At 44.2% G+C, this 26,665-nt stretch overlaps 1 protein-coding gene across 8 annotated transcripts in view; it reads left to right on the forward strand.

Annotated features, from left to right (window-relative positions):
- LEMD1 (LEM domain containing 1) overlaps positions 1-26,665 on the forward strand; it is an 81,116-nt gene that overhangs the window by 13,694 nt on the left and 40,757 nt on the right. Inside the window, exon 1 of one of the 8 annotated variants that reach the window (XM_073666978.1) lies at positions 3,582-3,692. The exons of 5 other annotated variants lie outside the window; for them this stretch is intronic. In XM_073666978.1, coding sequence (XP_073523079.1) covers positions 3,585-3,692 — 108 coding nt within the window. In that variant the 5' untranslated portion in view covers positions 3,582-3,584. Of the gene's footprint in view, positions 1-3,581; positions 3,775-3,796; positions 4,108-26,665 lie in introns of those variants that run through there. 2 more of the 8 variants (XM_073666981.1, XM_073666980.1) reach the window with 2 other exon arrangements.

The raw sequence follows: 26,665 nt of genomic DNA on the forward strand, positions 1-26,665 counted from the left end.
TATACTGTTATTGCGTATGCAGTGACTGCAAGGGCTGCCAAAAATTTGGAGGCACTCCAATGCCCCTTGCAAGAGACGTAGATGTCAGAGAGCCTCCTAAAACAATGTTCCCATTATTAGGAAGTGGGTCTCCCATAGTGTTTGCCTATGCAGTGAAGCAACGGCTGCCAAAAATTTGGAGGCACTCAAATGCCCTTTGCAAAAGACGTAGATATGTTCATATGGTACATATGGTGGTGGAGGATGAGGATGCGGAGGAGGACAAGAGCAAATAGACAAAATCAGGAAGCTTATACCCATGTCTGGGTGTGAAGACAGAGGTGCATGGGAATAGAGTTAGACCTCCCAAAAAAAAGACACTGTATTTGAGTTTATGTTACGCTGTTATCATTTGGTGGTGTTGAGAAGTCTGGCCCAATCCAGCCCTTGTTCATTTTTATAAGAGTCAGCCTGTCAGCATTTTCAGTTGACAGGCGAATGCGCCTATCTGTTATAATTCCACCAGCGGCACTAAAAATCCGCTCTGACAAAACGCTAGCGGCAGGGCAGGCCTGGACGTCCAAGGCGTAGAGAGCCAGTTCATGCCACGTGTCCAGCTTGGATGCCCAATAATTATAAGGCACAGAGGAAACACGGAGAACGTTGGTATGGTCGGCAAGGTACTCCCTCACCATCTTCTCAAACTTTCACTCCTTGTGAGAGTACCCCCCGCCTCAGGGCCTGTGCGATGGGAGAGTCTGATAAAACTGTCCCAGAACTTTGACAGTGTTCCCCTGCCTCTGCTGGATTGCATTTGTGGCTCTCTCGCCTGTACTCCTTGGTTGTTCAACAAACTGTGACCTCTGCCGCCAGCGTTTTCAGATGGGAATTTTTTCACTAATTTTCACTAATTCCGCAACAAGGGCCTTCTCGTACTGCCCCATTTTATTAGGCCTGTCCTGCAAAGGAATAAGAGACATAAAGTTCTCCCTGTAGCGTGGGTCTAGAAGTGTCACCAACCAGTAATGACTGTCACCCAAAATTTGGACAACGTGAGGGTCATGGGAAAGGCAGCGTAACATAAACTCAGCCATGTGTGCCAGGCTGCAAAGAGGCAAGACTTCCGTGTCCTCACCAAGAGGACGACTGACCATGTTCTCCTCCTCATCCTCCTCCCTGTCCTCAGGCCATCCACGCTGAACAGATGGTATGGCAGTTGTGCAGGCAGTACCGTCTATAGCGCAGGAAACTAGCTCCTGTTCTTCCTCCTCCTTCTTGTCACTCAATCCACGTTGGGATGACATGAGGCTGGGCTGTTTGTAATCACCCTGTATGGTTCCTTGCTCCATCTCATCGTGCTCCGCCTGCAATGCATCCTCTTTAATTGCGAGCAGAGAGCGTTTCAGAAGACAGAGATGCGGGTGGTGATGGTAATTAAGGCGTCATCGCCGCTCACCATCTTGGTGGAGTCCTCAAAGTTTTGGAGGATGGTACAGATGTCAGACATCCATGTCCACTCCTGAGGTTTTATGTGTGGAGTCTAATCTTAATACCGACGGCCTTGTTGACGCAGGTAGTCAACAACTTCCCTCTTCTGCTCACAAATCCTTCCCAACATCTGCAATGTAGAGTTCCAATGTGTGGGGACATCACACACCAGTCGGTGAGCCGGAAGCTGCAAACACTGCTGAAGCACGGCAAGAGCGGTGGAAGTTGTAGCTGACTTTCTAAAATGGGCTCACATGCAGCGTACTTTGACAAGCAGATCTGACAGATCCGGGTAGGTTTTGAGAAACCGCTGAACCACAAAGTTAAGCACATGGGCCAGGCATGGCAAGTGTGTGAGCCAGGCACGTGTGTGAGCTCGCCTCGCCTCAGAGCCGCCACCAGGTTCCGGTCATTGTCACACACAACCATGCCTGTCTGTAGGTTCAGCGGTGTCAGCCACAGATCTGCCTGCTCTTTCAGAGCTGTCCACAACTTTTCAGCGTTGTGTGGTTTGTCACCTAAGCATATTAGCTTCAGCACAGGCTGCTGCCGCTTGGCCGAGGCAGTGCTGCAGTGCGTCCAGCTTGCGACTGGTGTGGTAATTTCGGAGATGGATGCTGAAGAGGAGGAGGAGGTGCAGGAGCTGTAGAATGTGGGGGCAACCCTGATTGACCCAGGGCCCGCAATCCTCGGCGTCGGGAGGGCGTGTTCTGTCCCAAGGTCCGACTGGGTCCCGGCTTCCACTATGTTAACCCAGTGTGCTGTCAGGGAGATGTACCGTCCCTGCCCACAAGCACTTGTCCACATGTCTGTGGTTAGGTGGACTTTCCCAGTAACTGCATTGTTGAGGGCATGGCTAATGTTGTGGGACACGTGCTTGTGTAATGGGGGGACAGCACACCGGGAGAAATAGTGGCGGCTGGGGACCAAGTACCGAGGGACGGCGGCTGCCATCAGGTTGCGGAAAGCTTCCATCTCCACGAGCCTAAAAAGCAACATTTCAAGCGCAAGCATTCGCAAAATGTGTGAATTTAGTAGTGTGGCCTGTGGGGCGTTAGCTGCATATTTGCGCTTGCGGTAGGGACAACTGAACGCTGCGCTGGGACAAGGACGTGCTTGCTGATGGTGCTAGTTGAGAGTGTTCAACGACAGGTGCAGGGTGGGAGGCATCTTGGCATGTGCCATGGACAGGGGATTGGCGTGCACGCACAACAGCGGAACAAGCAGTGGTGTCACCTGCAGACACTGTTGCTGGACCCTGAGGTTAGGCCCACTTAGTCGGGAGATTTGCTGCCATGTGCCTGATCATGCTGGTGGTGGTCAGGCTGCTAGTTTTGCTACCCCTGCTGATGCTGGCCTGGCAGGTGGCCTTTTTGGGGTTATCGGCTTTAAAAAACAACCAGACTCGGGAAGACCCAACAGTTGTACTGGCAACTTCCATCGTGTTGATGGCCAACATGGCTGCGGCATTACAGTGTGTGGCAGACAATCCCTGCATGTTGGTTGGCGCTCTAAAGAGCGCCAAACATGCAGGGAAGGGACCCAAGCTCCCACCCGAGCAACCAGGAAATACTTGCAGAGCGCCGAGCATCTAGAGCAGTGAGATGCTCGGGTGTGTACTGAGCAGTGGCGAGTACGTTCACTCATCACTAGTTGTCATTTATCAGGGGATAGAAGACGACCTCCCGATTGCTGGTGGTTTGACTGCTGGAACCCCCCGATGATGGGAAAGTTATTCCATGATCCAAGCTCGAGAATACCCTTTTAATAGCCTACTTAGACAAGCTGCATTTCCCATATGCACAAAACAATCAATAATGGATTGTTCTGTGCGTTTAAGCAGATTACTGGATGCAATGCAATGGGTGATTATACTCAAAGATTATTGGGAAATGAAAAGTCCAAAAAACACTCAAAGCGCAACACACACCTATATAATTTTTTTTTCACTGTCAAGTTAGATCCAGAACAGAGCCTTACAAGACTGGGGCTCCAATTGATCTGTGTATTCCCAGGAACTTGTATATCCAGGACAGAGGTGGCCATGCAGCAGCACAGGAGCCCTGAGAGTACATGCTGTCCAGAGATCCTCAGCTCTCTGCTGCTGTATGACATGCATGCTGGAACCTGTAGGGGGAGCGCCTGAGCAGCCTTCCTCTCTTGAATGCAGTCTGTCAGCTCACTGTGGCCGCACTGGCTGCAGGCTGGAGTCCTCCTGTGACAAGGTATCCAGCTATCGTGACTGTGGTGGCCTCAGTTAGGGCACTATGTTTCTCACAGCTCTATTTGTACACGAAAGCACAGAAGGTACTTCCTGTTTTGGACTTGCACTGAATATGTTGCTGTTAATGTAGCCATATTGGTTCCGGCAGGATGTCCCACACCGTGACGGTTGTAACAGCAATATTTCCTATTGTCCGGGCATGCTGGGACCTGTAGTGCACCCCACGCCGTCAGTGCAGTAGACCAGGCTGGCTGAAGGTGACGCCGTAGTCTCCCATAGGCAATTTGTACAGGGGGCGGGGCCTGGCGTGTACAGCAGAAGAGGGCGGGGCCTCTCACAGCCTGAGTCTCAGCTCTGCCTACAGGACGTGGAGGGAGAAGAGGCAGTGGCTGCACGCAGGGGAGGGCAGCAGCATGGTAAGCGCCAGTACACTGCCGTCCTCTGTACATGGCAGTAGCCGGCCTCCCTTCCTCCTAGTCCCCTAATACTTAACCCCTTTCTCTCCTGCCCACCCTGTGCCCCATAATAACCCATTTATCCCTTCGAAAACCATGCAGCTATCATGTGCATGCAATTTTAAAGGGTTATTCCTAAAATAAATTACTCCCTAACTAAAGGCTAGGGGACAACTTACTGAGTGCTGGGGGTGCAACTGCTGGGACCCTTAGTGATCCCGAGACTCTTGGACTTTTCTCCATTGAAGGCCTGGGCTCTGCAGAGGTGGACATGCTCGACCTCTGCTACATTCATCTAAGAGACTCCTGGAGATGGCCGACCGCTGTGCTGGGCTTTCCCACAGGCCGTGAAGGGAGCGGAGGCCGAGCATGCGCGGCGATGAGCGGAGGCCGAGCATGCGCGGCGATGAGCGGAGGCCGAGCATGCGCGGCGATGAGCGGAGGCCGAGCATGCGCGGCGATGAGCGGAGGCCGAGCATGCGCGGCGATGCGCAGAATGGGCTCTGCAGATCCCGGTTTCCAGGTTGTCAAGCCCCATTCTCTGGAGCCTGTGGATAGGGGATAACTTTATTATTTTGGAAATAACCCTTTGAGGCGGTGTTCACACGAAAACCACAACAATTCTGTGCCCCCGCAGTCTTCCCACAATTCCCCCATTACAATCACTTTATCCTGCAAGGAAACAGCTGTGGCACCTGCAAGACTGTACCTGTAAAACCTTGTGGTTTTGCCGAATTTGATCCCCCATATGGTCTTGCAGGTGACAGCTGTTTCCTTGCAAAATTAAGTGATTATGCAGGGGAACTATGGAAAGATCGCAGCTTCAGGGAATTCGTGTGGTTTTCAGCCGCAACATAACCAATGTGTCAACACTGCCGTGTGAGATTCCCTAAGAAAACCTGACCGATTATTTTTTATTTCTCCTCCACTTAATGTTATCCTGTTTGCATCATGTGTGTGGTTTTTTTTCTTCCAGCTGAAGCAGGTAGACTGAACTTTTTTTTTTATCTATTGACTCTTAATGGATCAGGTAAAAATGGCTGAAACTCAGATGGGACTCTAAAGTGTAAAGTCTGTGTTTCATCTGTTTACACAGATCCTCATAGATTATTATGGCCGAGTCTAATTCATAAAACGGATGAGCGTAGGACATGCTCTGAGAGTCACAGGCCAGAGGCACGGATCTGTATTTAAGGCCTTGCTCACACAATCGTGTAAATTGGACAAGTGCAATCTGATAAAATAAGGGATTGCACTCGGACCAATGTTATTCAATGAGGCAATGCAGATCTGCCTATTTTTTTTTTTTCTCAGCTGTATTCGGCGTGAGTAAAAATAGTAGCATGCTGCAATGTGACTCAGAAATCCAATGGCTGCTAGAGAAAAAATTTTTATTTTTTTTTACAGATACATTGCAATTGTGTAAGATGGGAATTTATAAATGGTCCTGTAAATCATTAATAGCTACTAAGTAAAAACACTGATCCTACACTGATGACAAGTGAGAAAAAAATCACCCAATTCTGAATGAAAAAGGTTTTTTCTTTTTGTTTTGTTTTTTTCCTTTTTAACCCCTTTACAACCCAAGGTGGTTTGCACGTTAATGACCGGGCCAATTTTTACAATTCTGACCACTGTCACTTTATGAGGTAATTACTCTGGAACGCTTCAACAGATCCCGCTGATTCTGAGACTGTTTTTTCCTGACATATTGTACTTCATGATTGTGGTAAAATTTCTTCGATATCACTTGCGTTTATTTGTGAAAAAAATGGAAATTTGGTGAAAATTTTGCAATTTTCAAAATTTTAATTTTTATGCCCTTAAATCAGAAAGATATGTCACACAAAAGAGTTAATAAATACGCTTGTGTGACCTTAGCCTAAAACTGTGTGAATGGTTCAATGAAACTTTGGGGGTCCGTGTAAATGGCATATAAATCCTGTCTGTCAGACTTATTAGAGCAGTTCCTACAGGGAAAAACTAAAGTTGTTCTCGCTGTTGCTGCTCGCTCTTAGTCATACTGGCATTTAGGGAACTGTAAAGGCTCATTCAGACGTCTGTGCAAATTGGTCTGAGATCAGACCTCCATGCACGGACTGGCCGCAGCTCTCCTGACCAGAGCATGACAGCTTTGTATTTCTATGAGGCTGTCATGCTTGGGTGGGGAGACTTGCGGTCAGTCCTTGTATTAGCGGTGTATGTTCTGACTGATTTGCACAGATGTCTGAATGAATCTTTACCTACACAGTTTGTCGAGAAGAGGCTGTCAATATTTCAGGGAGTGATTACAGCATGATGTTTGTGTAGTTAGCGATAATTGTAATTGCCCCGATGACTGGAAGCATACGGCTGCAGGGAGAATATAACTCCATTTTCGCCCTGTTGTCACTGCTCCAGTAAACTGACTACACGGGGTATAAATGCTATTTACCTGAAGATTAACCCTATATCTATAGATAAATGATGTTTCTAGACAGGATAGGTTCCCTTTCAAAGGGTTGTCAAAGTTAATTATAAGGCTATGTGCCCACGATGCAGAAATGAAGTGGAAAATTTCCGCTTCATTTCTGCATGTCCTTGCCAGTAAAAACGCGTGCGGATTTTAACACGCGTTTTTGACATGCGGATTTGCCATGCGTTTTTCTAATGCATTGAGGTGGCAATTCCGCATGCTTAAACGCACAAATAATGGACATGCTGCGGATTTTTCCGCACATAAAATGGGCACAGTACATGCGGATTGTCATTGGGGACCATGGGGCACATATTACCAAGCGTTTTTCAAGCATTTCCGCAGCAGAAATTCCACAGCAAAAACGCTTGAAAAACGCATCGTGGGCGTGCAGCCTAAATCTGCCCTCAAAAAGCAATATCGCTAACATATGACATGCTCTCCCATTTCTTCCTTGGTGTGCTAGCTATGTGTCTCAGATTCTCCCCATGGTCTTGCTTTTACTTTGTGGTCAGTCAATCCGCGGTCTATTGTGAGCAGTGCCACCAGACAGCAGAAAACGGCTCTCAGTTGTTTCCTTTGGCCACACAAAAAAGTATGCATAAGCCAAGTGCATGTGACCACTACTCCATTCAAACGCCTCCTGAGGACAGAAGAGGAAGAGAAATCCATGTAATCCGCTTTTAGAAAACCTTCCCTGATATGTGCACAGGGATGTCCATAGCGGCAGCCTTCACGGCTGCTACGGGGCTCTTTAACCAATTTACAGCCCATGACGTATTAATACGCGTCTGTGCCCTGGGACTTAAGAGCCTGACCCGTATTAGTACGTCATGGCGATCGCGCGCGCACACAGGCTGTGCGGGCGCGATCGCCGCCGGGTGTCAGCTGATTGTCACAGCTGACACCCGGTACTATATGCAGGGAGCGGCACATTAACCCCCACAATGCTGCGATCGAAGTCGATCGCAGCATTGCGGTGGCAAGGGGGAAGGTGATCGCAATACTCACCTCCTCTTCCAGCCTCCAGCGCTGTCTGCCGCGGCTTCCCGGGTGTTGCCATGACGACCCGATGTCGTCATGACAACATCCGGGTCACCAGACAGCAGGAAGATTGTTTGGTCATGCACAGTGCATGACCAAACAATGTTCTCACTGTGCAGCGCTGACTGCCTGCATGGCACAGGGATGGTGCTTCATCCCTATGCTATGCAGGCGATCAGAATAAAAAAAGTGAAAGTCCCATAGTGGGACAAAGTAAAAAAAACTTTCAGAAAGTGAAAAAAATGTCAAAAAAAAAAAATTGTGAAAATATTTAAAAAAAAATAATCCACCAAAAATAAAAATATAATGTACCCATCAATAAATATTATTAAAACAAACAAACAATAAAAGTACACATATTTGGTATCGCCGCGTCCGTAACGACCTGACCTATAAAACTGTCCCACTAGTTAACCCCTTCAGTGAACACGGTAAAAAATTAAAATAAAAAACGAAGCAAAATACAATGCTTTATCATCATACTGCCAAACAAAAAATTGAATAACACGCGATCAAAAAGACGAATATAAATAAAAATGGTACCGCTGAAAACGTCATCTTATCCCGCAAAAAACAAGCCGCAATACAGCTCCATCATCCGAAAATTCAAAAAGATATAGCTCTCAGAATAAAGCGATGCAAAAAACTTATTTTTCTATAAAATAGCTTTTATTGTGTAAAAGCGCCAAAACATAGAAAAACGATATAAATGTGGTACCGCTGTAAACGTACTGACCCGAAGAATAAAGCTACCTTATCAATTTTACCACACGCGGAGTAGAATAAAAAAATTAAACAAAAAAAAAAAATTGAATTGTTGGTTTTTGTTTATTCTGCCTCCCAAAAGCTGTAATAGAAAGCGATCAAAAAATGTCACGTGCCTGAAAATGGCACCAATAAAAACGTCAACTCATCCCGCAAAAAAACAAGCTGTCACATGACTCTGTCGGCCAGAATATGGAAAAATGATAGCTCTCAAAATATGGCGATGCAAAAACTAGATTTTACAAAATATGTGTCTTTTAGTGTGTGACAGCTGTCAATCATAAAAACCCAATATGATTCTGGTATCTCTGTAGTTGCACCGACCCGAAGAATAAGGTCGTCTAATCACTTATACCGCACTAGGAACAACGTAAAAAATAAACGCTAGGGCTGGGGTTGTTGTTTTTTTCAAAAGTAAAAAAAAAAGGGATGACGATATGGCAACTAGTGTTGAACGCAAGTGCTCGCTACTTGAGTTTGCATCGGGTGCTCAGGTATGCATTGAGTATCGCAGGTGCTCGAGTCTCCGCCCCATATGCTTCGCGGCCAAAAAAACCTCGCGGGGATTGCCTGCCATGCACGAGCGATCCTCGCATGTTTTTTTTGGGGTGTCTAATAACCGTGAAACATGCGGGCGGGGACTCGAGCATTTCACTTGAGCTCCCGTGATACATGGTGCATACCTGAGTACCCGATGCAAACTCAAGTAGCGAGCACTTGCGCTCAAGACTAATGACAACTTATTCAATATGATGACCTAATGTCATCAAATTCTGTGTCGTACCTCTGGTTTCAAAATGTTCACTATACCCCTTGATAAAATCCTTGAGGGGTCTAGTTTCCAAAATGGGGTCACTTGTGGGGGGTTTCAACTATTTAGGCACATCAGGGGCTCTCCAAACGCGACATGGCTTCCGCTCTCGATTCCAGACGATTTTGCGTTCAAAAAGTCACAGTGCTCCTTCCCTTCTGAACTCTGCCGTGCGCCCAAACACTGTATTTTCCCCACATATGGGGTATTGGCGTACTCAGGAGAAATTGCACAAAAGTTTTTGGGTCCATTTTCTCCTCTTACCCTTGTGAAAATAAAAAAAATGGGGCTAAAACATCATTTTTGTGGAAAAAGTTTGATTTTTTTTTTATTTTCACGGCTCCATGTTATAAACTTCTGTAAAGGACTTGGGGGTTCAAGGTGCTCACCACACATCTAGGTAAGTTCCACTTATGGGGGGATTCCACTGTTTAGGCACATCAGGGGCACATCCGCTAATTATTCAAGCAAATTTTACAATCAAAAAGTCAAATGGCGCTCCTTCCCTTCCGAACCCCGCTGTGCACCCAAACAGTGGTTTTCCCCCACATATGGGGTATCTGGTTACTCAGGAGAAATTGCACAACAAACTGCATGGTGCAATTTCTCCTGTTACCTTTATGAAAATGCAAAATTGGGGGCTGAAAAACATTTTTGTGGGAAAAATGTGAAAATTTTATTTTTACGGCTCAATGTTATAAACTTCTGTGAAGCACCTGGGGGTTCAAGGTGCTCACCACACATCTAGATAAGTTCCCTGAGGGGTCTAGTTTCCAAAATGGTGTCACTTGTGGGGGTTTTTCACTGTTTAGGCACATCAGGGGCTCCCCAAATGCAACATGGCGTCCGCTAATTATTCAAGCAAATTTTACATTCAAAAAGTCAAATGGCGCTCCTTCCCTTCCGAACCATGCCGTGCGCCCAAACAGTGTTTTTCCCCCACATATGGGGTATCTGCTTACTCAGGAGAAATTGCACAACAAATTTTGGGGTCCATTTGTTACTGTTACTCCTGCGAAAATTAAAAAAATTGGGTCTAAAGTAACATTTTTGTGAAAAAAGTTAAATGTTCATTTTTTTTCTTCCACATTCCAAAAATTCCTGTGAAGCACCTGAAGGGTTAATAAAGTTCTTGAATGGGGTTTTGAGCACCTTCAGGGGTGCAGTTTTTAGAATGGTGTCACTTTTGGGTATTTTCTGTCATAAAGACCCCTCAAAGTGACTTTAAATATGATGTGGTCCCTAAAAAAAATGGTTTTGTAAATTTTGTTGGAAAAATGAGAAATCGCTGGTCAACTTTTAACCCTTATAGCTCCCCAATAAAAAAAATTTTGGTTCCTAAATTGTGCTGATGTAAAGTAGACATGTGGGAAATATTATTTATTAACTATTTTGTGTGACATATCTCTGATTTAAGGGCATAAAAATTCAGATTTTGAAAATTGCAAAATTTTCGTTTTTTTCACAAATAAATGCAAGTGATATCGAAGAAATTTTACCACTATCATGAAGTACAATATATCACAACAAAACATTCTCAGAATCAGCGGGATCCGTTGAAGCGTTTCAGAGTAATTACCTCATAAAGTGACAGTGGTCAGAATTGTAAAAATTGGCCTGGTCATTAACGTGCAAAACACCTTGGGTTGTAAAGGGGTTAATGGGAGACTGGTCGTGGCAGACACGATGACATCATTAGACTTTTTTTTTTTTTTTTTAAATAATTTGATCAGTTATTGTGTGGGTCCCATACTGCATATAGGGGCGCTGCAGGGGCCATAATACTGTGTTGTTGATGCATTATACTTTGCTGGAGTCACTCTGGGTTCATCTTACTGTGCTTTTGTGGAGGAATTCACTGTGGGAGTATCATACTATATGGGGAATTCATACTCCAAGGGAGACGTGAAAGGGGTATCGTAGCAGGTGAAAACACGAAGAGGCTTGTATGGGCAAATGACATTAATGACTTATCCCTCCGGATAGGTCATTGATATTGGATCAGTGGGGGTCTGACACCCAGCACCCTGCCGGCCAGCTGTAATAGCCTGTGGTAGCGACCTGATGTAAACCTTTGGGAGCTGCTCTGCACAGCTCCCCCCAGTCACACTGTGTCATTTTGCATTATCATTAAAGGGGTTTTCCAGGCCATGGCTAATCTTCTTCAAGCACTGTATAATGCCGAATCCTAACACTGTAGTATTCTCATCTTGATCAAGTCGGCAAGCAGATCCGAATTCTAACAGTCATGATGTGATCCCTCATATGCGATTTGCATGTTGTTTTTTTGTTTTTTTTTAATCCCATGCAGGCTAACTTCTCTACTTCTCTCAATTGAGAGAAGTAGGAAGATTTATTTGTTGGCACGTGACCACAAGTATGCAAGTCGCATATGAACGATCATGTGATAACCGATCTCACTGGCAAGCAGAGCCAAATCCTAACATGGTGTATCTTAGGCCACGTTCACACGTTCAGTATTTGGTCAGTATTTTACTTCAGTATCTGTAAGCTAAAACCAGGAGTGGGTGAGAAATACAGAAGTGGTGACGTGTTTCTATTATACTTTTCCTCTAATTGTTCCACTCCTCATTTTCTTACATATGTATACTGAGGCAACATAGTGAACGTGGCCTCATGGCAATATATCTGTTATAGGGAGCCTGTCACGTTTCCAAATGGTATTAACCTTACAAATTTAGGGTTAATCTGCAGGTTAATAGTGTTCTAAAGCTGTGTAGTTGTCACATTGAAAGTGCAGCTACCGGGAGGAAATTACCTTTCATTCCTCCGGCTTTTAGTAATAGAAGATTGGCGGTGTGACCTCAGTCCCCACCCACTACATAGTGAGCGGTGGCCGTAAGCTCTCCTCGGCACATTGACAGCCGTGTCTACAACGTATCGGTGTAGAGACGGCTGTAAGCCAGTGTCGGGGTGTGTTTACAGCCACAGCTCACTATGTAGTGAACAGTGACTGACACCACACCAACAGCCTTTATCACAGAAAGTCGGAGGCTACCAGCAGGAATAAAGTTAATTTCCGCCCTGTAGCCATGCTTCGGATCTAAGGCTGCACAGCTTTAAATGCTATTAACTTACAGATTAACCCCATATCTGCAGGTTTGTATTGATTGGGGATATGATAGGTTCCCTTTTTAACCCCTTTATGACCTTGGCTGTATCCATACGTCCAGGTTGCCTGGTACTTAACAACCTTGGACGTATGGATACGTCTAAGCGATTTTGCAGGCACAGAGGCTGTGCGCGTGCGATCGCCGCTGGGTCTCAACTGACAGCTGACACCCAGCACTCTGTCAGGAGCGGTTCCGCACCACTCCCATGACTTTAACTCCCTAAATGCTGAAATCAAAATTGATCGCAGCATTTAGAGAGCAGGCAGAGGGAGGAAGACATCTGCCTTCTCCGCCCTCGATGAATACCAACTGAGGCGGGAGAGAGGTACCACCCTTTTAGCCTATGGGTTTCCTGTCCTTGGTAGGCGGATCCCATCTCTCGTGGTGCTGTCATGGGTTCTGAAAAATCATGTTACCGGCAAGTACCATAGCTAAGACTATTGCTATGCTTTATAAGTGATCAGCCTGCAAAAAGTGAAAGTCCCATAGTGGGACCAAGTAAAAAAAAAAAAAGTAAAACACAGTGAAAATTTTTTTTGTAAAAATATAAAAAAAAACATATATATACACGTGGTGATACCAAATATGTGTTTTTTGTTTATATTTTTTTTTCCATAGAGATAATATATCTATCCATAGATAAATATTTTTATGGAAAAAAATATAAACAAAAAATACACATATTTGGTATCGCCGCGTCCAGAATGACCCGACCTATAAATCTGTCCCTCATTTTACCCTTTTAATTAACATCGTAAAAAAAAGTAAAAAATTATGCTTTATCATCGTACCGCCGAACAAAGCGTGGAATAAAAAGTGATCAAAAAGATGAATGTAAATATAAATGGTACTGCTGAAAATGTCATCTGGTCCTGCAAAAAAAAAAAAGCCGCCATACAACTCCATCGGTGGAAAAATAAGAGTTTGCTCTCAGAATAAAGGGATGCAAAAATATTTTTTTTCTATAAAAATAGTTATTGTGTAAAAGTGCCAAAACCTTAAAAAATGACATTCATGAGGTATCACTGTAATCGTACTGACCTGAAGAATAATGCTACCTTTTCAATTTTACCACACGCGTAATGGCATGAAAAAAAACAATTCCTGAATTGCTGTTTTTTGTTCATTCTGCTTTTCAAAAATCGGAATAGAAAGCGATCAAAAAATGTCACGTGCCTGAAAATGGTACCAATGAAAACGCCAACTCATCCCGCAAAAAACAAGCCGTCACATGACTCTGTCGGCCGAAACATGGAAAATTATAGCTATCAAAATATGGCGATGCAAAAAAAAAAAAAAAAAAAAGCGTCTTGGTTTGTGACAGCAGCCAAACATAAAAAAATGATATGAATCTGGTATCGCTGTAATCGCACCGACCCGAAGACTAAATTATTCTAATCACTTATACCGTACGAGGAACAGCGGAAAAAATAAATAAAACCAATTCTTCACCTGCTGTTGATTTTATTAATTTTGCCTCCCAAAGATCGCAGTAAGGCCCGGCTCACATTTATCCTGCACGCTACACTGAGTGCTTACATCGAGGTTTCCGTGTGAATCTTTGAAATATGAGATTCAGACAGAACCCCCGGCGGAATATTCCCTATATTGAGGCAGATGGAGGCACCGTGGACGCCTTCTGGCCTGTGTTCATTCTTTTTAAGCGTGCATAAAAGTGCCGTCGGTCACAGTTTTGTGCATCTCTTGGGGGGGTGGGGGGCTGGACACCGCTGAACAGAGGCCAGACTGAGTCCAGAGTAACTCTGCTGCCTCATTATAGTAAATGAATCCCTCAGGGGTCTCATCTGAATCACGTCACTCAGAGATTTATATGGAAACCCCCATATAAGTGCTTAGCGTAGAGTGCCGGATAAATGTGATCCAAAATGTTATGTCAAATGTTCCTGACAAAAGTTTCAAGTCAAAGTCCTCACTCTGGTCCTTCATCTGTCAATGGAAATATAGGAAACTTCCACATTACACGTTAGGCTCTGGAAAAGCACTATGGCGCCCCCCCCCCCCCCCAAAAAAAAAGAAATTCAGCAAATTCTGTGCTCCCAAATCCAAATGCCTCCCTCCCTTCTGAGCACCATTGTGCTTAAACCACAGTTAGCGTCCACATGTTTGGCATTTCTGTAGCGATGAGCCCGCCTAATTTATGGGTACATGTCTCCAAAAGCACAAGCTGGGCATAACCTACTGGTCGCTACAAGGGCAGTTTGTAATTTTCACTTAGCTATATCCACTGCTGCTTGTTTGTGGAAAACACCCATGGAGACAAAATCATCACACCAGTAGATAAATTCCCAAAGGGGTATAATTTCCAGAATGGGGTCACTTGAGGGGGGATTCTGCTCTTCTAGCACTTAGGGGCTCTGTATATGGAGTCCACATACTATTCTAGGAAAATCTGTGCTCCAAGAAGCAAATAGCACTCTGTCACTCTCGAGTCTTGCTGTATGGCTAAGCTGTACTGTACAGCCACGTATGGGTATTTGTACCTTCAGCAGAAATTGTGGGACAAATTTTGGTGCCGTTTTTACCAATTTCCCAGTGTGAAAATGTAAAATCTGGGACTTAAACAAAATTTGGGTGATGAAAATGTAATTATTTTTTTTCTTCCCTGCCCAATGGGATAAAATTCTGTGACCCACCTGTCGTGTCAATATGCTCACTGCACCCCTAGATGAATTCATTGAGAGGTGTAGTTGTAAAATGGGGTCTCTTATGGGGGGGATTCTGCTCTTTTGGCACCTCAGGGGCTCTACCAATGTGACATCGCACCCTCAAACTAGTCCAGCAAAATCTGAATTCCAATATGGTGCTTCTTCCCTTCTGAGCTTTGCACTGTGCTGGTGTACTCAGGAGAAATTGCACAACAAATTTTGGGGTCCATTTTCTCTTGCTATCCTCGTGAAAATGAAAAAAATTGGGGCTAAAGCAACATTTTTGTGGGAAAAATGTTTTTTCATTTTGTAAACTTCAATGTTGTAAACTTCTGTGACGCACCTGTGGGTTCAAGGTGCTCACCACACGTCTAGATAAATTCCTTGAGGGGTCTAGTTTCCAAAATGGTGTCAGATGTGGGCGGTTTCCGCTGTTTAGGCACATCAAGGGCTCTGCAAACGCGGCATGAGTTCGCTAATTATACCAGCAAATTTTGTCATTCAAAAAGTCAAATGGCGCTCCTTCCCTTCCGAACCCTGCTGTGCGCCGAAATGGTAGTTTTTCCCACATATTTGGTATCGGCGTACTCAGGAGAAATTGCATAACAAATTGTATGGTGGAATTTTTCCAGTTGGGGCTCGATCCCACTTGCAATTAAATCGGACGAATGCAATTCGATTAAAAATTGGATTGCCTTCGAACCAACTTAATCCTATGCCTCTTTTCTCAACGGCGTTTTCTTTTTCAGCTCTGATCGAATCGCAGACCGAAAAAAAAATGCAGCATGCTGCGATTGCATGCCAGATTTGGATCGCATGCACCCATATAAGTCTATGGGTGTGTGTGAAACATCGCACTGCACTTTGATATCACCCTAGTGCAGTGCGATTCCCGCTGACTCCGGCAACAGAGGAAATGGTGAAATTAATTTTTACGTCTCCTCCTCCGCAGTGCTGCGATCCTCTCTGTGCAAGAGGATCAGAGCACCGTGTACTGACACTCGGCTCACGCTGGCAACAGAGCTGGAGCCGGGTGTCATTACCATATCTCACGAGATGCCATACGCTAAATGGTGTCACTTTTGTGTATTTTCTGTCATAAAGGCCCCTCAAAGTCACTTCAAATGTGATCTAGACCCTAAAAAAAAAAAAAAGTTTGTACATTTTGTTGGAAAAATGTGAAATCGCTGGTCAACTTTTAACCCTTATAACTTCCTAATAAAAAGAAAATGTTTAAAAAAAATTGTGCTGAAGTAAAGTAGACATAGGGGAAATATTATTTATTAACTATTTTGTGACATACTATGATTTTAAGGGCATAAAATTTTAATTTTGAAAATTGCTGAATTTTCACCAAATTTCCATTTTTTCACTAATAAACGCAAATCATATCAAACTAATTTTACCACTATCATGAAGTGCAATATGTCAGGAAAAAACCTCTCAGAATCGGTGGGATCCGTTGAAGCTGTCCAGAGTTATTACCTCATAAAGTGATACTGGTCAGAATTGTAAAATTTGACCTGGTCAGGAAGGTGAAAACAGGCTGGGGGGCGAAGTGGTTAATACTGATTCCTCATTTAGTTTCTTTGAGCTTCAGTAGCACAGATGTATGGAAAACTGAAGATCCTAGGCGCATGTCTTTGTGTTGATGCACCTTAAAGGGAACCTGTCACGTCCTAGCTGCTATGTACACTGCCCCCATTGCTTTGTTAGGCTATGTGCCCACGATGCAGAAATGCTCAGGATTTTTTCCTGAGCGTTTCTGCATCTCCCTGGCAGAAAAAAACTCATGCGGATTGTACATGCGTTTTCCTGCCAGGGACAAGCGGAAATGGAGCGTTATTCACTGACATTTCCGCATGCAGATTGACAAGCACTTTCCAAGCGATTAGCATCACTTGCAAAGTGCTTGTGACAACTAGGTCACACTATATAAATCCATGCAAAATGCATGGATTTATATAGTGTGACCAAGAGAGTGGTTAAAAATAAAAAAATAAATGTATACTTACCCTCCGATGGCCCGCGCTGGCTTGTTTCGCTCGTTCCCGGCTGCAGGCAGCAGTGGATTGAAAGACCTGCCGACGCCAGCGTCGCGTGACCCGTCGCATGACTCTGACGTCAGTGCAGGTCCTTCCATCCACTGCAAAGTGCCGGGAAGCAAGAAGGAGCACAGCGCGGGCCGCCAGAAGGTAAGTATATATTTATTTTTTATTTTATTCTTTTTTTACAGATTTTTTAATGGTACCTGGGTGTGGATGAGACTCTCCTCTCCTCTACACCCGGGTACCATCCGCACATTAGAACGCTTGGATTACGCATCTACATATAAAGTGATGCGTAATCCATGCATTCTAATGCAAGTCAATGGCGGCGAAGATGCAGCACTTCCGCAAAATAATTGGTAGTGCTGCGGTTTTTTCCGCAGCGGAAATTTCCACAGCATGTGCATAGCACATGCGGATTATCATTGGGGAACATTGCTGCTCTTCTACCATGCGTTTCTAATGCGTTTCCGCAGCTGCAAAAACGCTGCGGCAACGCATTAAAAACGCATCGTGTGCACATAGCCTTAGTGATGCGATGTACATCACTAACAAGCTTTTTTCATTAATATCGGTGGTAGTATAATGATTTTATAACATTATATACACATTGTCCTACCTGCTGTATTCAGTCATAGGGGTGTGATACTGCTATTCAGTCATGGGCAGCACCGCCCATGTATTTGAATACTGCTCCGGCAAGGTTGCGTCTAGATCGGAGGTGATTTTTTGAGGCCCTCACTCCATCAACTCCGATCTTGTTTCCTCAGCAGTGAAGGGTCTAGATCAGAGTTGCTGGATTGAGGGCCTCAAAAAATCACCTCCGATCTGCATCTCCCTGGCAGAAAAAACGCATGCGGATTGTACAGGCGTTTTACCTGCGAAATACATGCGGATTCACATGCGTTTCCGCATGCGGATTGACAACGCTTTCAAAGCGATTTTAGCATCACTTGGAAAGTGCTTGACAACTAGGTCACGCTATATAAAGCCATGCAAACAGCATTGATTTATATAGTGTGACCCGAGAGAATGGTTAAAAATAAAAAAATAAACCTATACTTACCTTCCGATGGCCCGGCGTGTGTTGCTGCGCTCCTTCCAGGCTGCCAGCTGATCACGGGACACTGCACTGAAAGATCTGCCGTCACATGACTGTGACGTCACCGCAGGTCCTTCAGTCCTGCCCGCAAGCACAGGGAACGAGACCGGGGGCCGTCGGAAGGTGAATATAATCTTTATTTTTTATTTTATTCTTGTTTTTACAGTTTCTATGGTACCTGGGTGTGGATGAGTCTTCTCTTCTCCACACTCGGGTACCATCCGCACATTAGAACGCGCCAATTACGCAAGTACAGATGCAGTCTTGGCGGCGAAAACGCAGCGCTTCCGCAAAATAATTGGTAGTGCTGCGTTTTTTTCCGCAATGATAATGTGCAGCGGAAATTTCCGCAGCATGTGCACAGCACATGCGGATTATCATTGGGGAACATGGCAGACCTTCTACCATGCGTTTTTAATGCTTTTCCACAGCTGCAAAAATGCTGCGGAAACGCATTAAAAACACATCGTGAGCACACAGCCTTAATTGGATCACCTATCCACAGAATAGGTGATAACTTCTAGATCAGTGAGAGTCCGACTGCTGAGACCAACGCCGATCATGAGTATTGGGGCACTTTTGTTCCCCCAACTGAATGGAGTGGCAATAGCAGTGTTCGCCTGATGCTCTGTTAATTCCCTAAGGGACTGGCAAAGACAGTTCAGAAGTTATTCAGCTCCCCTCTGAGCCAGAGTACAATTTGCTGTGCCCTCTTCACCCTTCCACTATCTTCCCAGTGCTAGAAACAGCTTGGAGTGCTGCTGTTGGCTTACTTGAGGCATCCCCCTGCTACCATGATACAGTCAGCGCATAAAGTAACTGTCTATCACATGGCCAGAGCAGTCGTGATCTGTCACTTGACGATGTGACTATGGGAACTTGTTACAGCTGAGCTGTTATGTGTACACTGTGTGCAGAATTATTAGGCAAGTTGTATTTTAGAGGATTATTTTTATTATTGATCAACAACTATGTTCTTAATCAACCCAAAAGACTCTTAAATATCCAAGCTTAATATTTTTGGAAGTTGGAGTGTTTTTTTTTTAGATTTGGCTATGTTAGGAGGATATCTGTTTGTGCAGGTAACTATTACTGTGCAGAATTATTAGGCAACTTAATAAAAACCAAATATAATCCCATCTCACTTGTTTATTTTCACCAATATCAGTGCACAAATATTAGAAATAAACATTTCTGACATGCAAAAACAAAAAACAAAAAAATTAGTGATCAATATAGCCACCTTTCTTTATGATGACACTCAACAGCCTTCCATCCATAGATTCTGTCAGTTGCTTGATCTATTTTCGATCAACATTGCGTGCAGCTTCCACCACAGCCTCCCAGACACTGTTCCGAGAGGTGTACTGTTTTCCCTCCCTGTAGATCTCACATTTTATGATGGACCACATGTTCTCTACGGGGTTCAGATCAGGTGAACAAGGGGGCCATGTCATTATTTTTTCTTCTTTTAGACCTTTACTGGCCAGCCACGCTGTGGAGTAGTTGGATGCATGTGATGGAGCATTGTCCTGCATGAAAATCATGTTTTTCTTGAACGATACCGACGTCTTCCTGTACCACTGCTTGAAGAAGTTTTCTTCCAGAAACTGGCAGTAGGTCTGGGAGTTGAGCTTCACTCCATCCTCAATCCGAAAAGGTCCCACAAGTTCATTTTTGATGATACCAGCCCATACCAGTACCCCACCTCCACCTTGGTGGCGTCTGAGTCGGAGTGGAGCTCTCTGCCCTTTACTGATCCAGCCTCTGGCCCATCCATCTGGCCCATCAAGAGTCACTCTCATTTCATCAGTCCATAAAATCTTTGAAAAATCAGTCTTAAGATATTTCTTGGCCCATTCTTGACGTTTTATCTTGTGTTTCTTGTTCAAAGGTGGTCGTTTTTCAGCCTTCCTTACCTTGGCCATGTCCCTGAGTATCGCACACCTTGTGCTTTTTGATACTCCAGTAACGTTGCAGCTCTGAAATATGGCAAAACTGGTGGCGAATGGCATCTTGGCAGCTTCAAGCTTGATTTTCCTCAATTCATGTGTGTTAGAACCCTCCTGTTTGTTTTTGTTTCTATCTTGTGTTTTGCTTTCACGTGACCATCTGCCTATATATTCCAGCTCCGCCCTTCTGGCTTTGCTGGACTTCAGTGTTGTTTATACTGTCTCTCTAGCCAGGTGCTTTTGTGCCTATCTATCTCTAGTTTGCTTGGTCTTCTGGGACCTCTAGTACTTTTTGTCAGTTTATCTTTTGCTCTGCAACAACTTCTGTTAGGAGGTGTCCCATTTTTGTCCCAGTCCTTAGTTCCTTTAGGGACCCCTCCCTTTCTCTATAGGTCTCCGTTCAGACTAGCCGAGGACGAAGGCAGGTCTGTTCACAAGGAACAGGTAGCCCACTACAACGTAGGGGCTCAGCTTATTCTTACTGTAGGGACAGCTCTCCCCATCTTTCCTTAGCCTATGTTGCAGATCATAACAATGTGCAGTTATTTTGCGCCTTTTTTGGCCAACACGCTTCTTGCGACCCTGTTGGCTATTTGCCATGAAACGCTTGATTGTTCGGTGATCACGCTTCAAAAGTTTGGAAATTTCAAAACTGGTGCATCCCTCTGCAAGACATCTCACAATTTTGGACTTTTCAGAGCCCGTCAAATCTCTCTTCTGACCCATTTTGCCAAAGGAAAGGAAGTTGCCTAATAATTAAGCACACCTTATATAGGGTGTTGATGTCATTAGTCAACACCCCTCCTCATTGCAGAGATGCACATCACCTGATTTACTTAATTGGTAGTTGGCTCTCAAGCCTATGCAGCTTGGAGTAGGACAACATGTATAAAAAATATCAAGTGATCAAAATACTCATTTGCCTAATAATTCTGCACTCGGTGTAGACCGAGATAGCCAAAGCATTAAAAATTTGTGCATAATACTTGTTAGGGGCAGCCAAACACCCAACCATCAGCTCCAAGCCTTAGAAGAAGGTTAAAGTGCCAATCGGTAATGTAAATGGCAGGGCTGTGGAGTCAGAGCCCATTTTGGTGGAGTCGGTATAAAATGGACCAACTCAGACTCCTAAAATATATAATAGACTTACATTGGGCTCGTTACTCGGACCGAGCACCCGAGTATTCCAATTTGCTCGACCCGAGCAACGAGTACCCGAGCATTTAGTGCTCGCTCATCACTAATGACAACCAATCAGCAAATGTAGCTGTTTATCAGTAGTTTAACGCCGGATAATATAAACCTACCCGTCGTATAGTGGGTACTGCGGTCAGTTAGAGGACACCTAATAACCAGGGCTGTGGAGTTGGAGTCGGTATAAAATGGACCGACTCAAAATATATCACAAATTGGGTACAGTAGTTCAATGCAGTTTGTGGGGAATATTTTTTCATAAGCATTTGAGAAAGTTATGAAATGTTCTATTAGGCTGTGTGCCCACAATGCGGATTTAATGCGTTTCTGCGGCTGCATTTCCGCCTTTCCGCCGCAAAAACTCATTAAAAACGCTTATTAAGTTGTCTGCCATGTTTCCCAATGATAATCCACATATGCACATTCCGCGGAAACTTCCGCTGCGGATTATCATTGCGAAAAAATCCACAGCACAACCATTTCTTGTGCGTAATTGCGGCAAAATCACCGCCATTGACTTGCATTGAACCACAGAACATCCGCAGGTATACATGTATGCATGCGGATGTTATGCGGTTCAATGTGCGGATGGTACCCAGGTCTGGAGAAGAGGAGACTCTCATCCAACCCGGGTACCATTACTTAAAAAATAATTAAATTGATGGTCACGCGACCGCTGACGCCGGCGGTCTTGTGACCTGTCAGCTGACTAAATGACATTAACGCAGGTCCTTTCAGAACACCACGGGACGCTGATGACAGAGGACGCCACCAGAGAGGAGACCGGGGGCCACCAAAGAGGTACCGTAAGTATAATGTTTTTTAAAAAAATTTACGTTTTAATTCTTTTATTAATATAAATGCTGCATTTAAAGCAGCATAAGTTGGTCACACAATATAAATCCATGCAACAACTTGTCAAGCATTTTTCCAAGTGATGCTCAAAATCGCTTGGAAAAGTGCTTGAAAAAACGCATGTGGAAATGCATGTGAAGAACGCTTCTCCCTGGCAGAAAAAACACATGTAAAATCCGCATGCGTTTTTTCTGCCAGGGAGAGGCCGAAACGCTTAGGAAAAATCCGCATCAATTATGCATCGTGGTTACATAGCCTAAATGTCTGTCCTATTCCTGATCTAAGGGTCTAGACTTTTAGCTGAGATTAATCTGTGCTACAGTAAATTTATCACTTAAACATGAGCCATGTATGAGGGAGTCGGAGGTTTGGCTTACCGACTCCGCAGCCCTGGTAAATGGGATCACTGTTATCAGAAGTTACTGTACTACATATGTCTACAGGTGAAGAAATAAACTATAGCTACTGATGCTAATTACACAGCTCCTGTCACGCAGTTATAATGTACATTAAACCTGGTCAAAATGCAGCCTGCAGGCCACATGCAGCTTTTTGGCTGTTACTGTGCAGACTGGCATAGCCAAAGGGCTGGAAGTGGTGGTGTCCTGCACCATGCGGCCGCCCTCCGCCCAGCATCCTGATTTTATCAGTATCTGCATTTGTCGGGAGCTGTGAATATAATGATGAAATGGAGCCGTCAGCTCTCTCTTCCATCAGTGCGTCTGAGAGCTCAGCAGGCGCGATGATGTCACTACATCACGACTGCTGTTGCGAAGCCTCAGTACATTGCACAGCCTGGAGTGGCGCAAGGGGGAACCAGGTTACTCGTAGTGTGTAGGAGGGACACCATACTGTATTGAAGGGGGCTTTGTGGCGACATCATACTATTTGGTCGAGGAATCCTAATAACTGTGTGATGGATTTAGTGGGAACATTGTACTCTTTGGGGAGTTGTATGGGGACATCATGTTTTGTTGGGAGCTGTTGCTAAAGGTACAAGTGCTGACTAACAAAAGCCGTATGATTTATAAAAATCGGTAAATGTTAAGGTTTAGATTAGCTGCTACAGGTAAGAACAAATGTTACAATAAGCCCTATAGTAACATGTATTGGCAGTGCTGTGAGTCACAAGACTTAAAAGGGTATTCCCATATCCAAGATCCTATCCCAATATGTAGTAGGTGTAATAATAATATTAGCATACTAGATGGTGGCCCGATTCTAACGCATCGGGTATTCTAGAATATGTATGCGGCCGACCGGGCGCGACTAATCAGCGAAGCAGTGTTTAAATGGGTTGTGCACTACTTTAACCCCTTAACAACATTAGACGTACTAATACGCGTCTGTGCCCTGGGACTTAAGAGCCAGACCACGTATTAGTACGTCATGGCGATCGCGCGCACACAGGCTGTGCGGGCGCGATCGCCGCCGGGTGTCAGCTGATTGTCACAGCTGACACCCGATACTATGTGCAGGGAGCGGTCCTGCACCGCTCCCAGCACATTAACCCCCGCGATGCTGCGATCGAAGTCTATCGCAGGATTGCGGTGGCAAGGGGAGGTGATCGCAGATACTCACCTCCTCTTCCGGCTTCCAGCGCTGTCTGCTGTGGCTTCCAGGATTTTGCCATGACGACCCGATGTCGTCATGACAACATCCGGGTCACCAGACAGCAGGAAGATTTTTTGGACATGCGCAGTGCATCTCCAAACAATCTTCTCCTTCTCCCTGTCCAGCGCTGACAGCCTGCATGGCACAGGGATGGTGCTGCATTCCTGTGCCATGCAGGCGATCAGAGAAAAAAAAGTGAAAGTCCCATAGTGGGACAAAGTAATAAAGTATAAAATCTATCAGAAAGTGGAAAAAAAAAAAAAAAAAAAGAATCCGCCAAAAATAAAAATATAATGTACCCATCAATAAATATTATTATAAAAAAAAAAAAACAAACAATAAAAGTACACATATTTGGTATCGCCACGTCCGGAACAACCTGACCTATAAAACTGTCACACTAGTTAACCCCTTCAGTGAACACGGTAAAAAATAAAAATAAAAAACGAAGCAAAAAAACATGATTTATCATCATACCGCCAAACAAAAATGGAATAACACGCGATCATAAAGACAAATATAAATAAAAATGGTACCGCTGAAAACGTCATCTCGTCCCGCAAAAAACAAGCCGCCACACAGCTCCACCAGCCGAAAAATAAAAAAGTTATAGCTCTCAGAATAAAGCTATGCTAAAAAATAATTTTTTCTATAAAATTGGTTTTATTATGTAAAAGTGCAAAACATAGAAATACGATATAAATGTGGTACCGCTGTAAACGTACTGACCCGAAGAATAAAGCTGATTTATCAATTTTACCACACGCGGAACAGAATAAAAAAAAAATAAAAATTCCTGAATTGTTGGTTTTTGTTTATCCTGCCTCCCAAAAATCGGAATAGAAAGCGATCAAAAAATGTCACGTGCCTGAAAATGGCACCAATAACAACGTCAACTCATCCCGCAAAAAACAAGCCATCAAATGACTGTCTGCCAAAATCTGGAAAAATTATAGCTCTCAAAATATGGCGATGCAAAAACTAGATTTTACAAAAAATGCGTCTTTTAGTGTGTGACAACTGTCAGTCATAAAAACCCCATATGATTCTGGTATCGCTGTAGTCTCACCGACCCGAAGAATAAGGTCGTCTAATCACTTATACCGCATGAGGAACGGCGTAAAAAATAAACTCTCGGGTTAGGGTTGTGATGGGGTTGGGATTTTTTTCAAAAGTAAGAAAAAAAGATGACGATATGACGACTAGTGTTGAGCGCCAGTACTCGCTACTTAAGTTTGCATCGGGTGTTCTGGTATGCATTGAGTATCGTGGGTATTTGAGTGACATGCTTGAGTCTCCGCCCCATATGCTTCACTGCCCAAAAAACTTTGCGGGGATTGCCTGCCATGCACGAGCGATCCCCGCATGTTTTTTTTTGGGTGTCTAATAACCGTGAAACGTCCGGGCGGGGACTCGAGCATGTCACTTGAGCACACGCAGTACATGGTGCATACCTGAGTACCCGATGCAAACTCAAGTAGCGAGCACTTGCGCTCAAGACTAATGACAACTTATTCAATATGATGACCTAATGTTATCAAATTCTGTGTCGTACCTCTGGGTTCAAAATGTTCACTATACACCTTAATAAAATCCTTGAGGGGTATAGTTTCCAAAATGGGGTCACTTGTGGGGGAGCTCCACTGTTTAGGCACATCAGGGGCTCTCCAAACGCGACATGGTGTCCGCTAACAAATTGAATGGAAAATCGGCTCAAATTGTTAGCGGACACCATGTTGCGTTTGGAGAGCCCCTGTGTGCCCAAACATTGGAGCTCCCCCACAAGTGACCCCATTTTGGAAACTAGACCACCCAGGGCACCTATCTAGATGCATAATGAGCACTTGGAACCTCCAGGTGCTTCACAAATTGATTCGTAAAATTGAAAAAGTGGGAAAAAAAAGTACTTTTTCATTTTTACGAATCAATTTGTGAAGCACCTGGGGGTTCCAAGTGCTCACTATGCATCTAGATAGGTGCCTTGGGGGGTCTAGTTTCCAAAATGGGGTCACTTGTGGGGGAGCTCCAATGTTTTGGCACACAGGGGCTCTCCAAACGCAACATGGCGTCCGCTAATTATTCAAGCAAATTTTACAATCAAAAAGTCAAATGGGGCTCCTTCCCTTCCGAGCCCTGCCGTGCGCCCAAACAGTGTTTTTTCCCCACATATGGGGTATCTGTGTGCCCAGGGGAAATTGCACAACAAATTTTGGGGTCCATTTTTTCTTGTTACCCCTGTGAAAATAAAAAAAATTGGGTCTAAAGTAACATTTTTGTGAAAAAAGTTAAATGTTCATTTTTTTCTTCCACATTCCAAAAATTCCTGTGAAGCACCTGAAGGGTTAATAAAGTTCTTGAATGTGGTTTTGAGCACCTTGAGTGGTGCAGTTTTTAGAATGGTGTTACTTTTGGGTATTTTCTGTCATAAAGACCTCTCAAAGTGACTTCAAATGTGATGTGGTCCCTAAAAAAATGGTTTTGTAAATTTTGTTGGAAAACTGAGAAATCGCTGGTCAACTTTTAACCCTTATAGCTCCCTAACAAAAAAAAATTTTGGTTCCAAAATTGTGCTAATGTAAAGTAGACATGTGGGAAATGTTATTTATTAACTCTTTTGTGTGACATATCTCTCTGATTTAAGGGCATAAAAATTCAAATTTTGAAAATTGCAAAATTTTCAAAATTTTTGCCAAATTTCCGTTTTTTTCACAAATAAACGCAAGTGATATCGAAGAAATTTTACCACAATCATGAAGTACAATATGTCACGAAAAAACATTCTCAGAATCAGGGGGATCCATTGAAGCGTTCCAGAGTAATTACCTCATAAAGTGACAGTGGTCAGAATTGTAAAAATTGGCCTGGTCATTAACGTGCAA

The sequence above is a fragment of the Phyllobates terribilis genome, unplaced genomic scaffold (assembly GCF_046119375.1).
Source record: "Phyllobates terribilis strain yellow unplaced genomic scaffold, ASM4611937v1 Scaffold_2__4_contigs__length_985480577, whole genome shotgun sequence".
NCBI classification, from domain to species: domain Eukaryota; kingdom Metazoa; phylum Chordata; class Amphibia; order Anura; family Dendrobatidae; genus Phyllobates; species Phyllobates terribilis.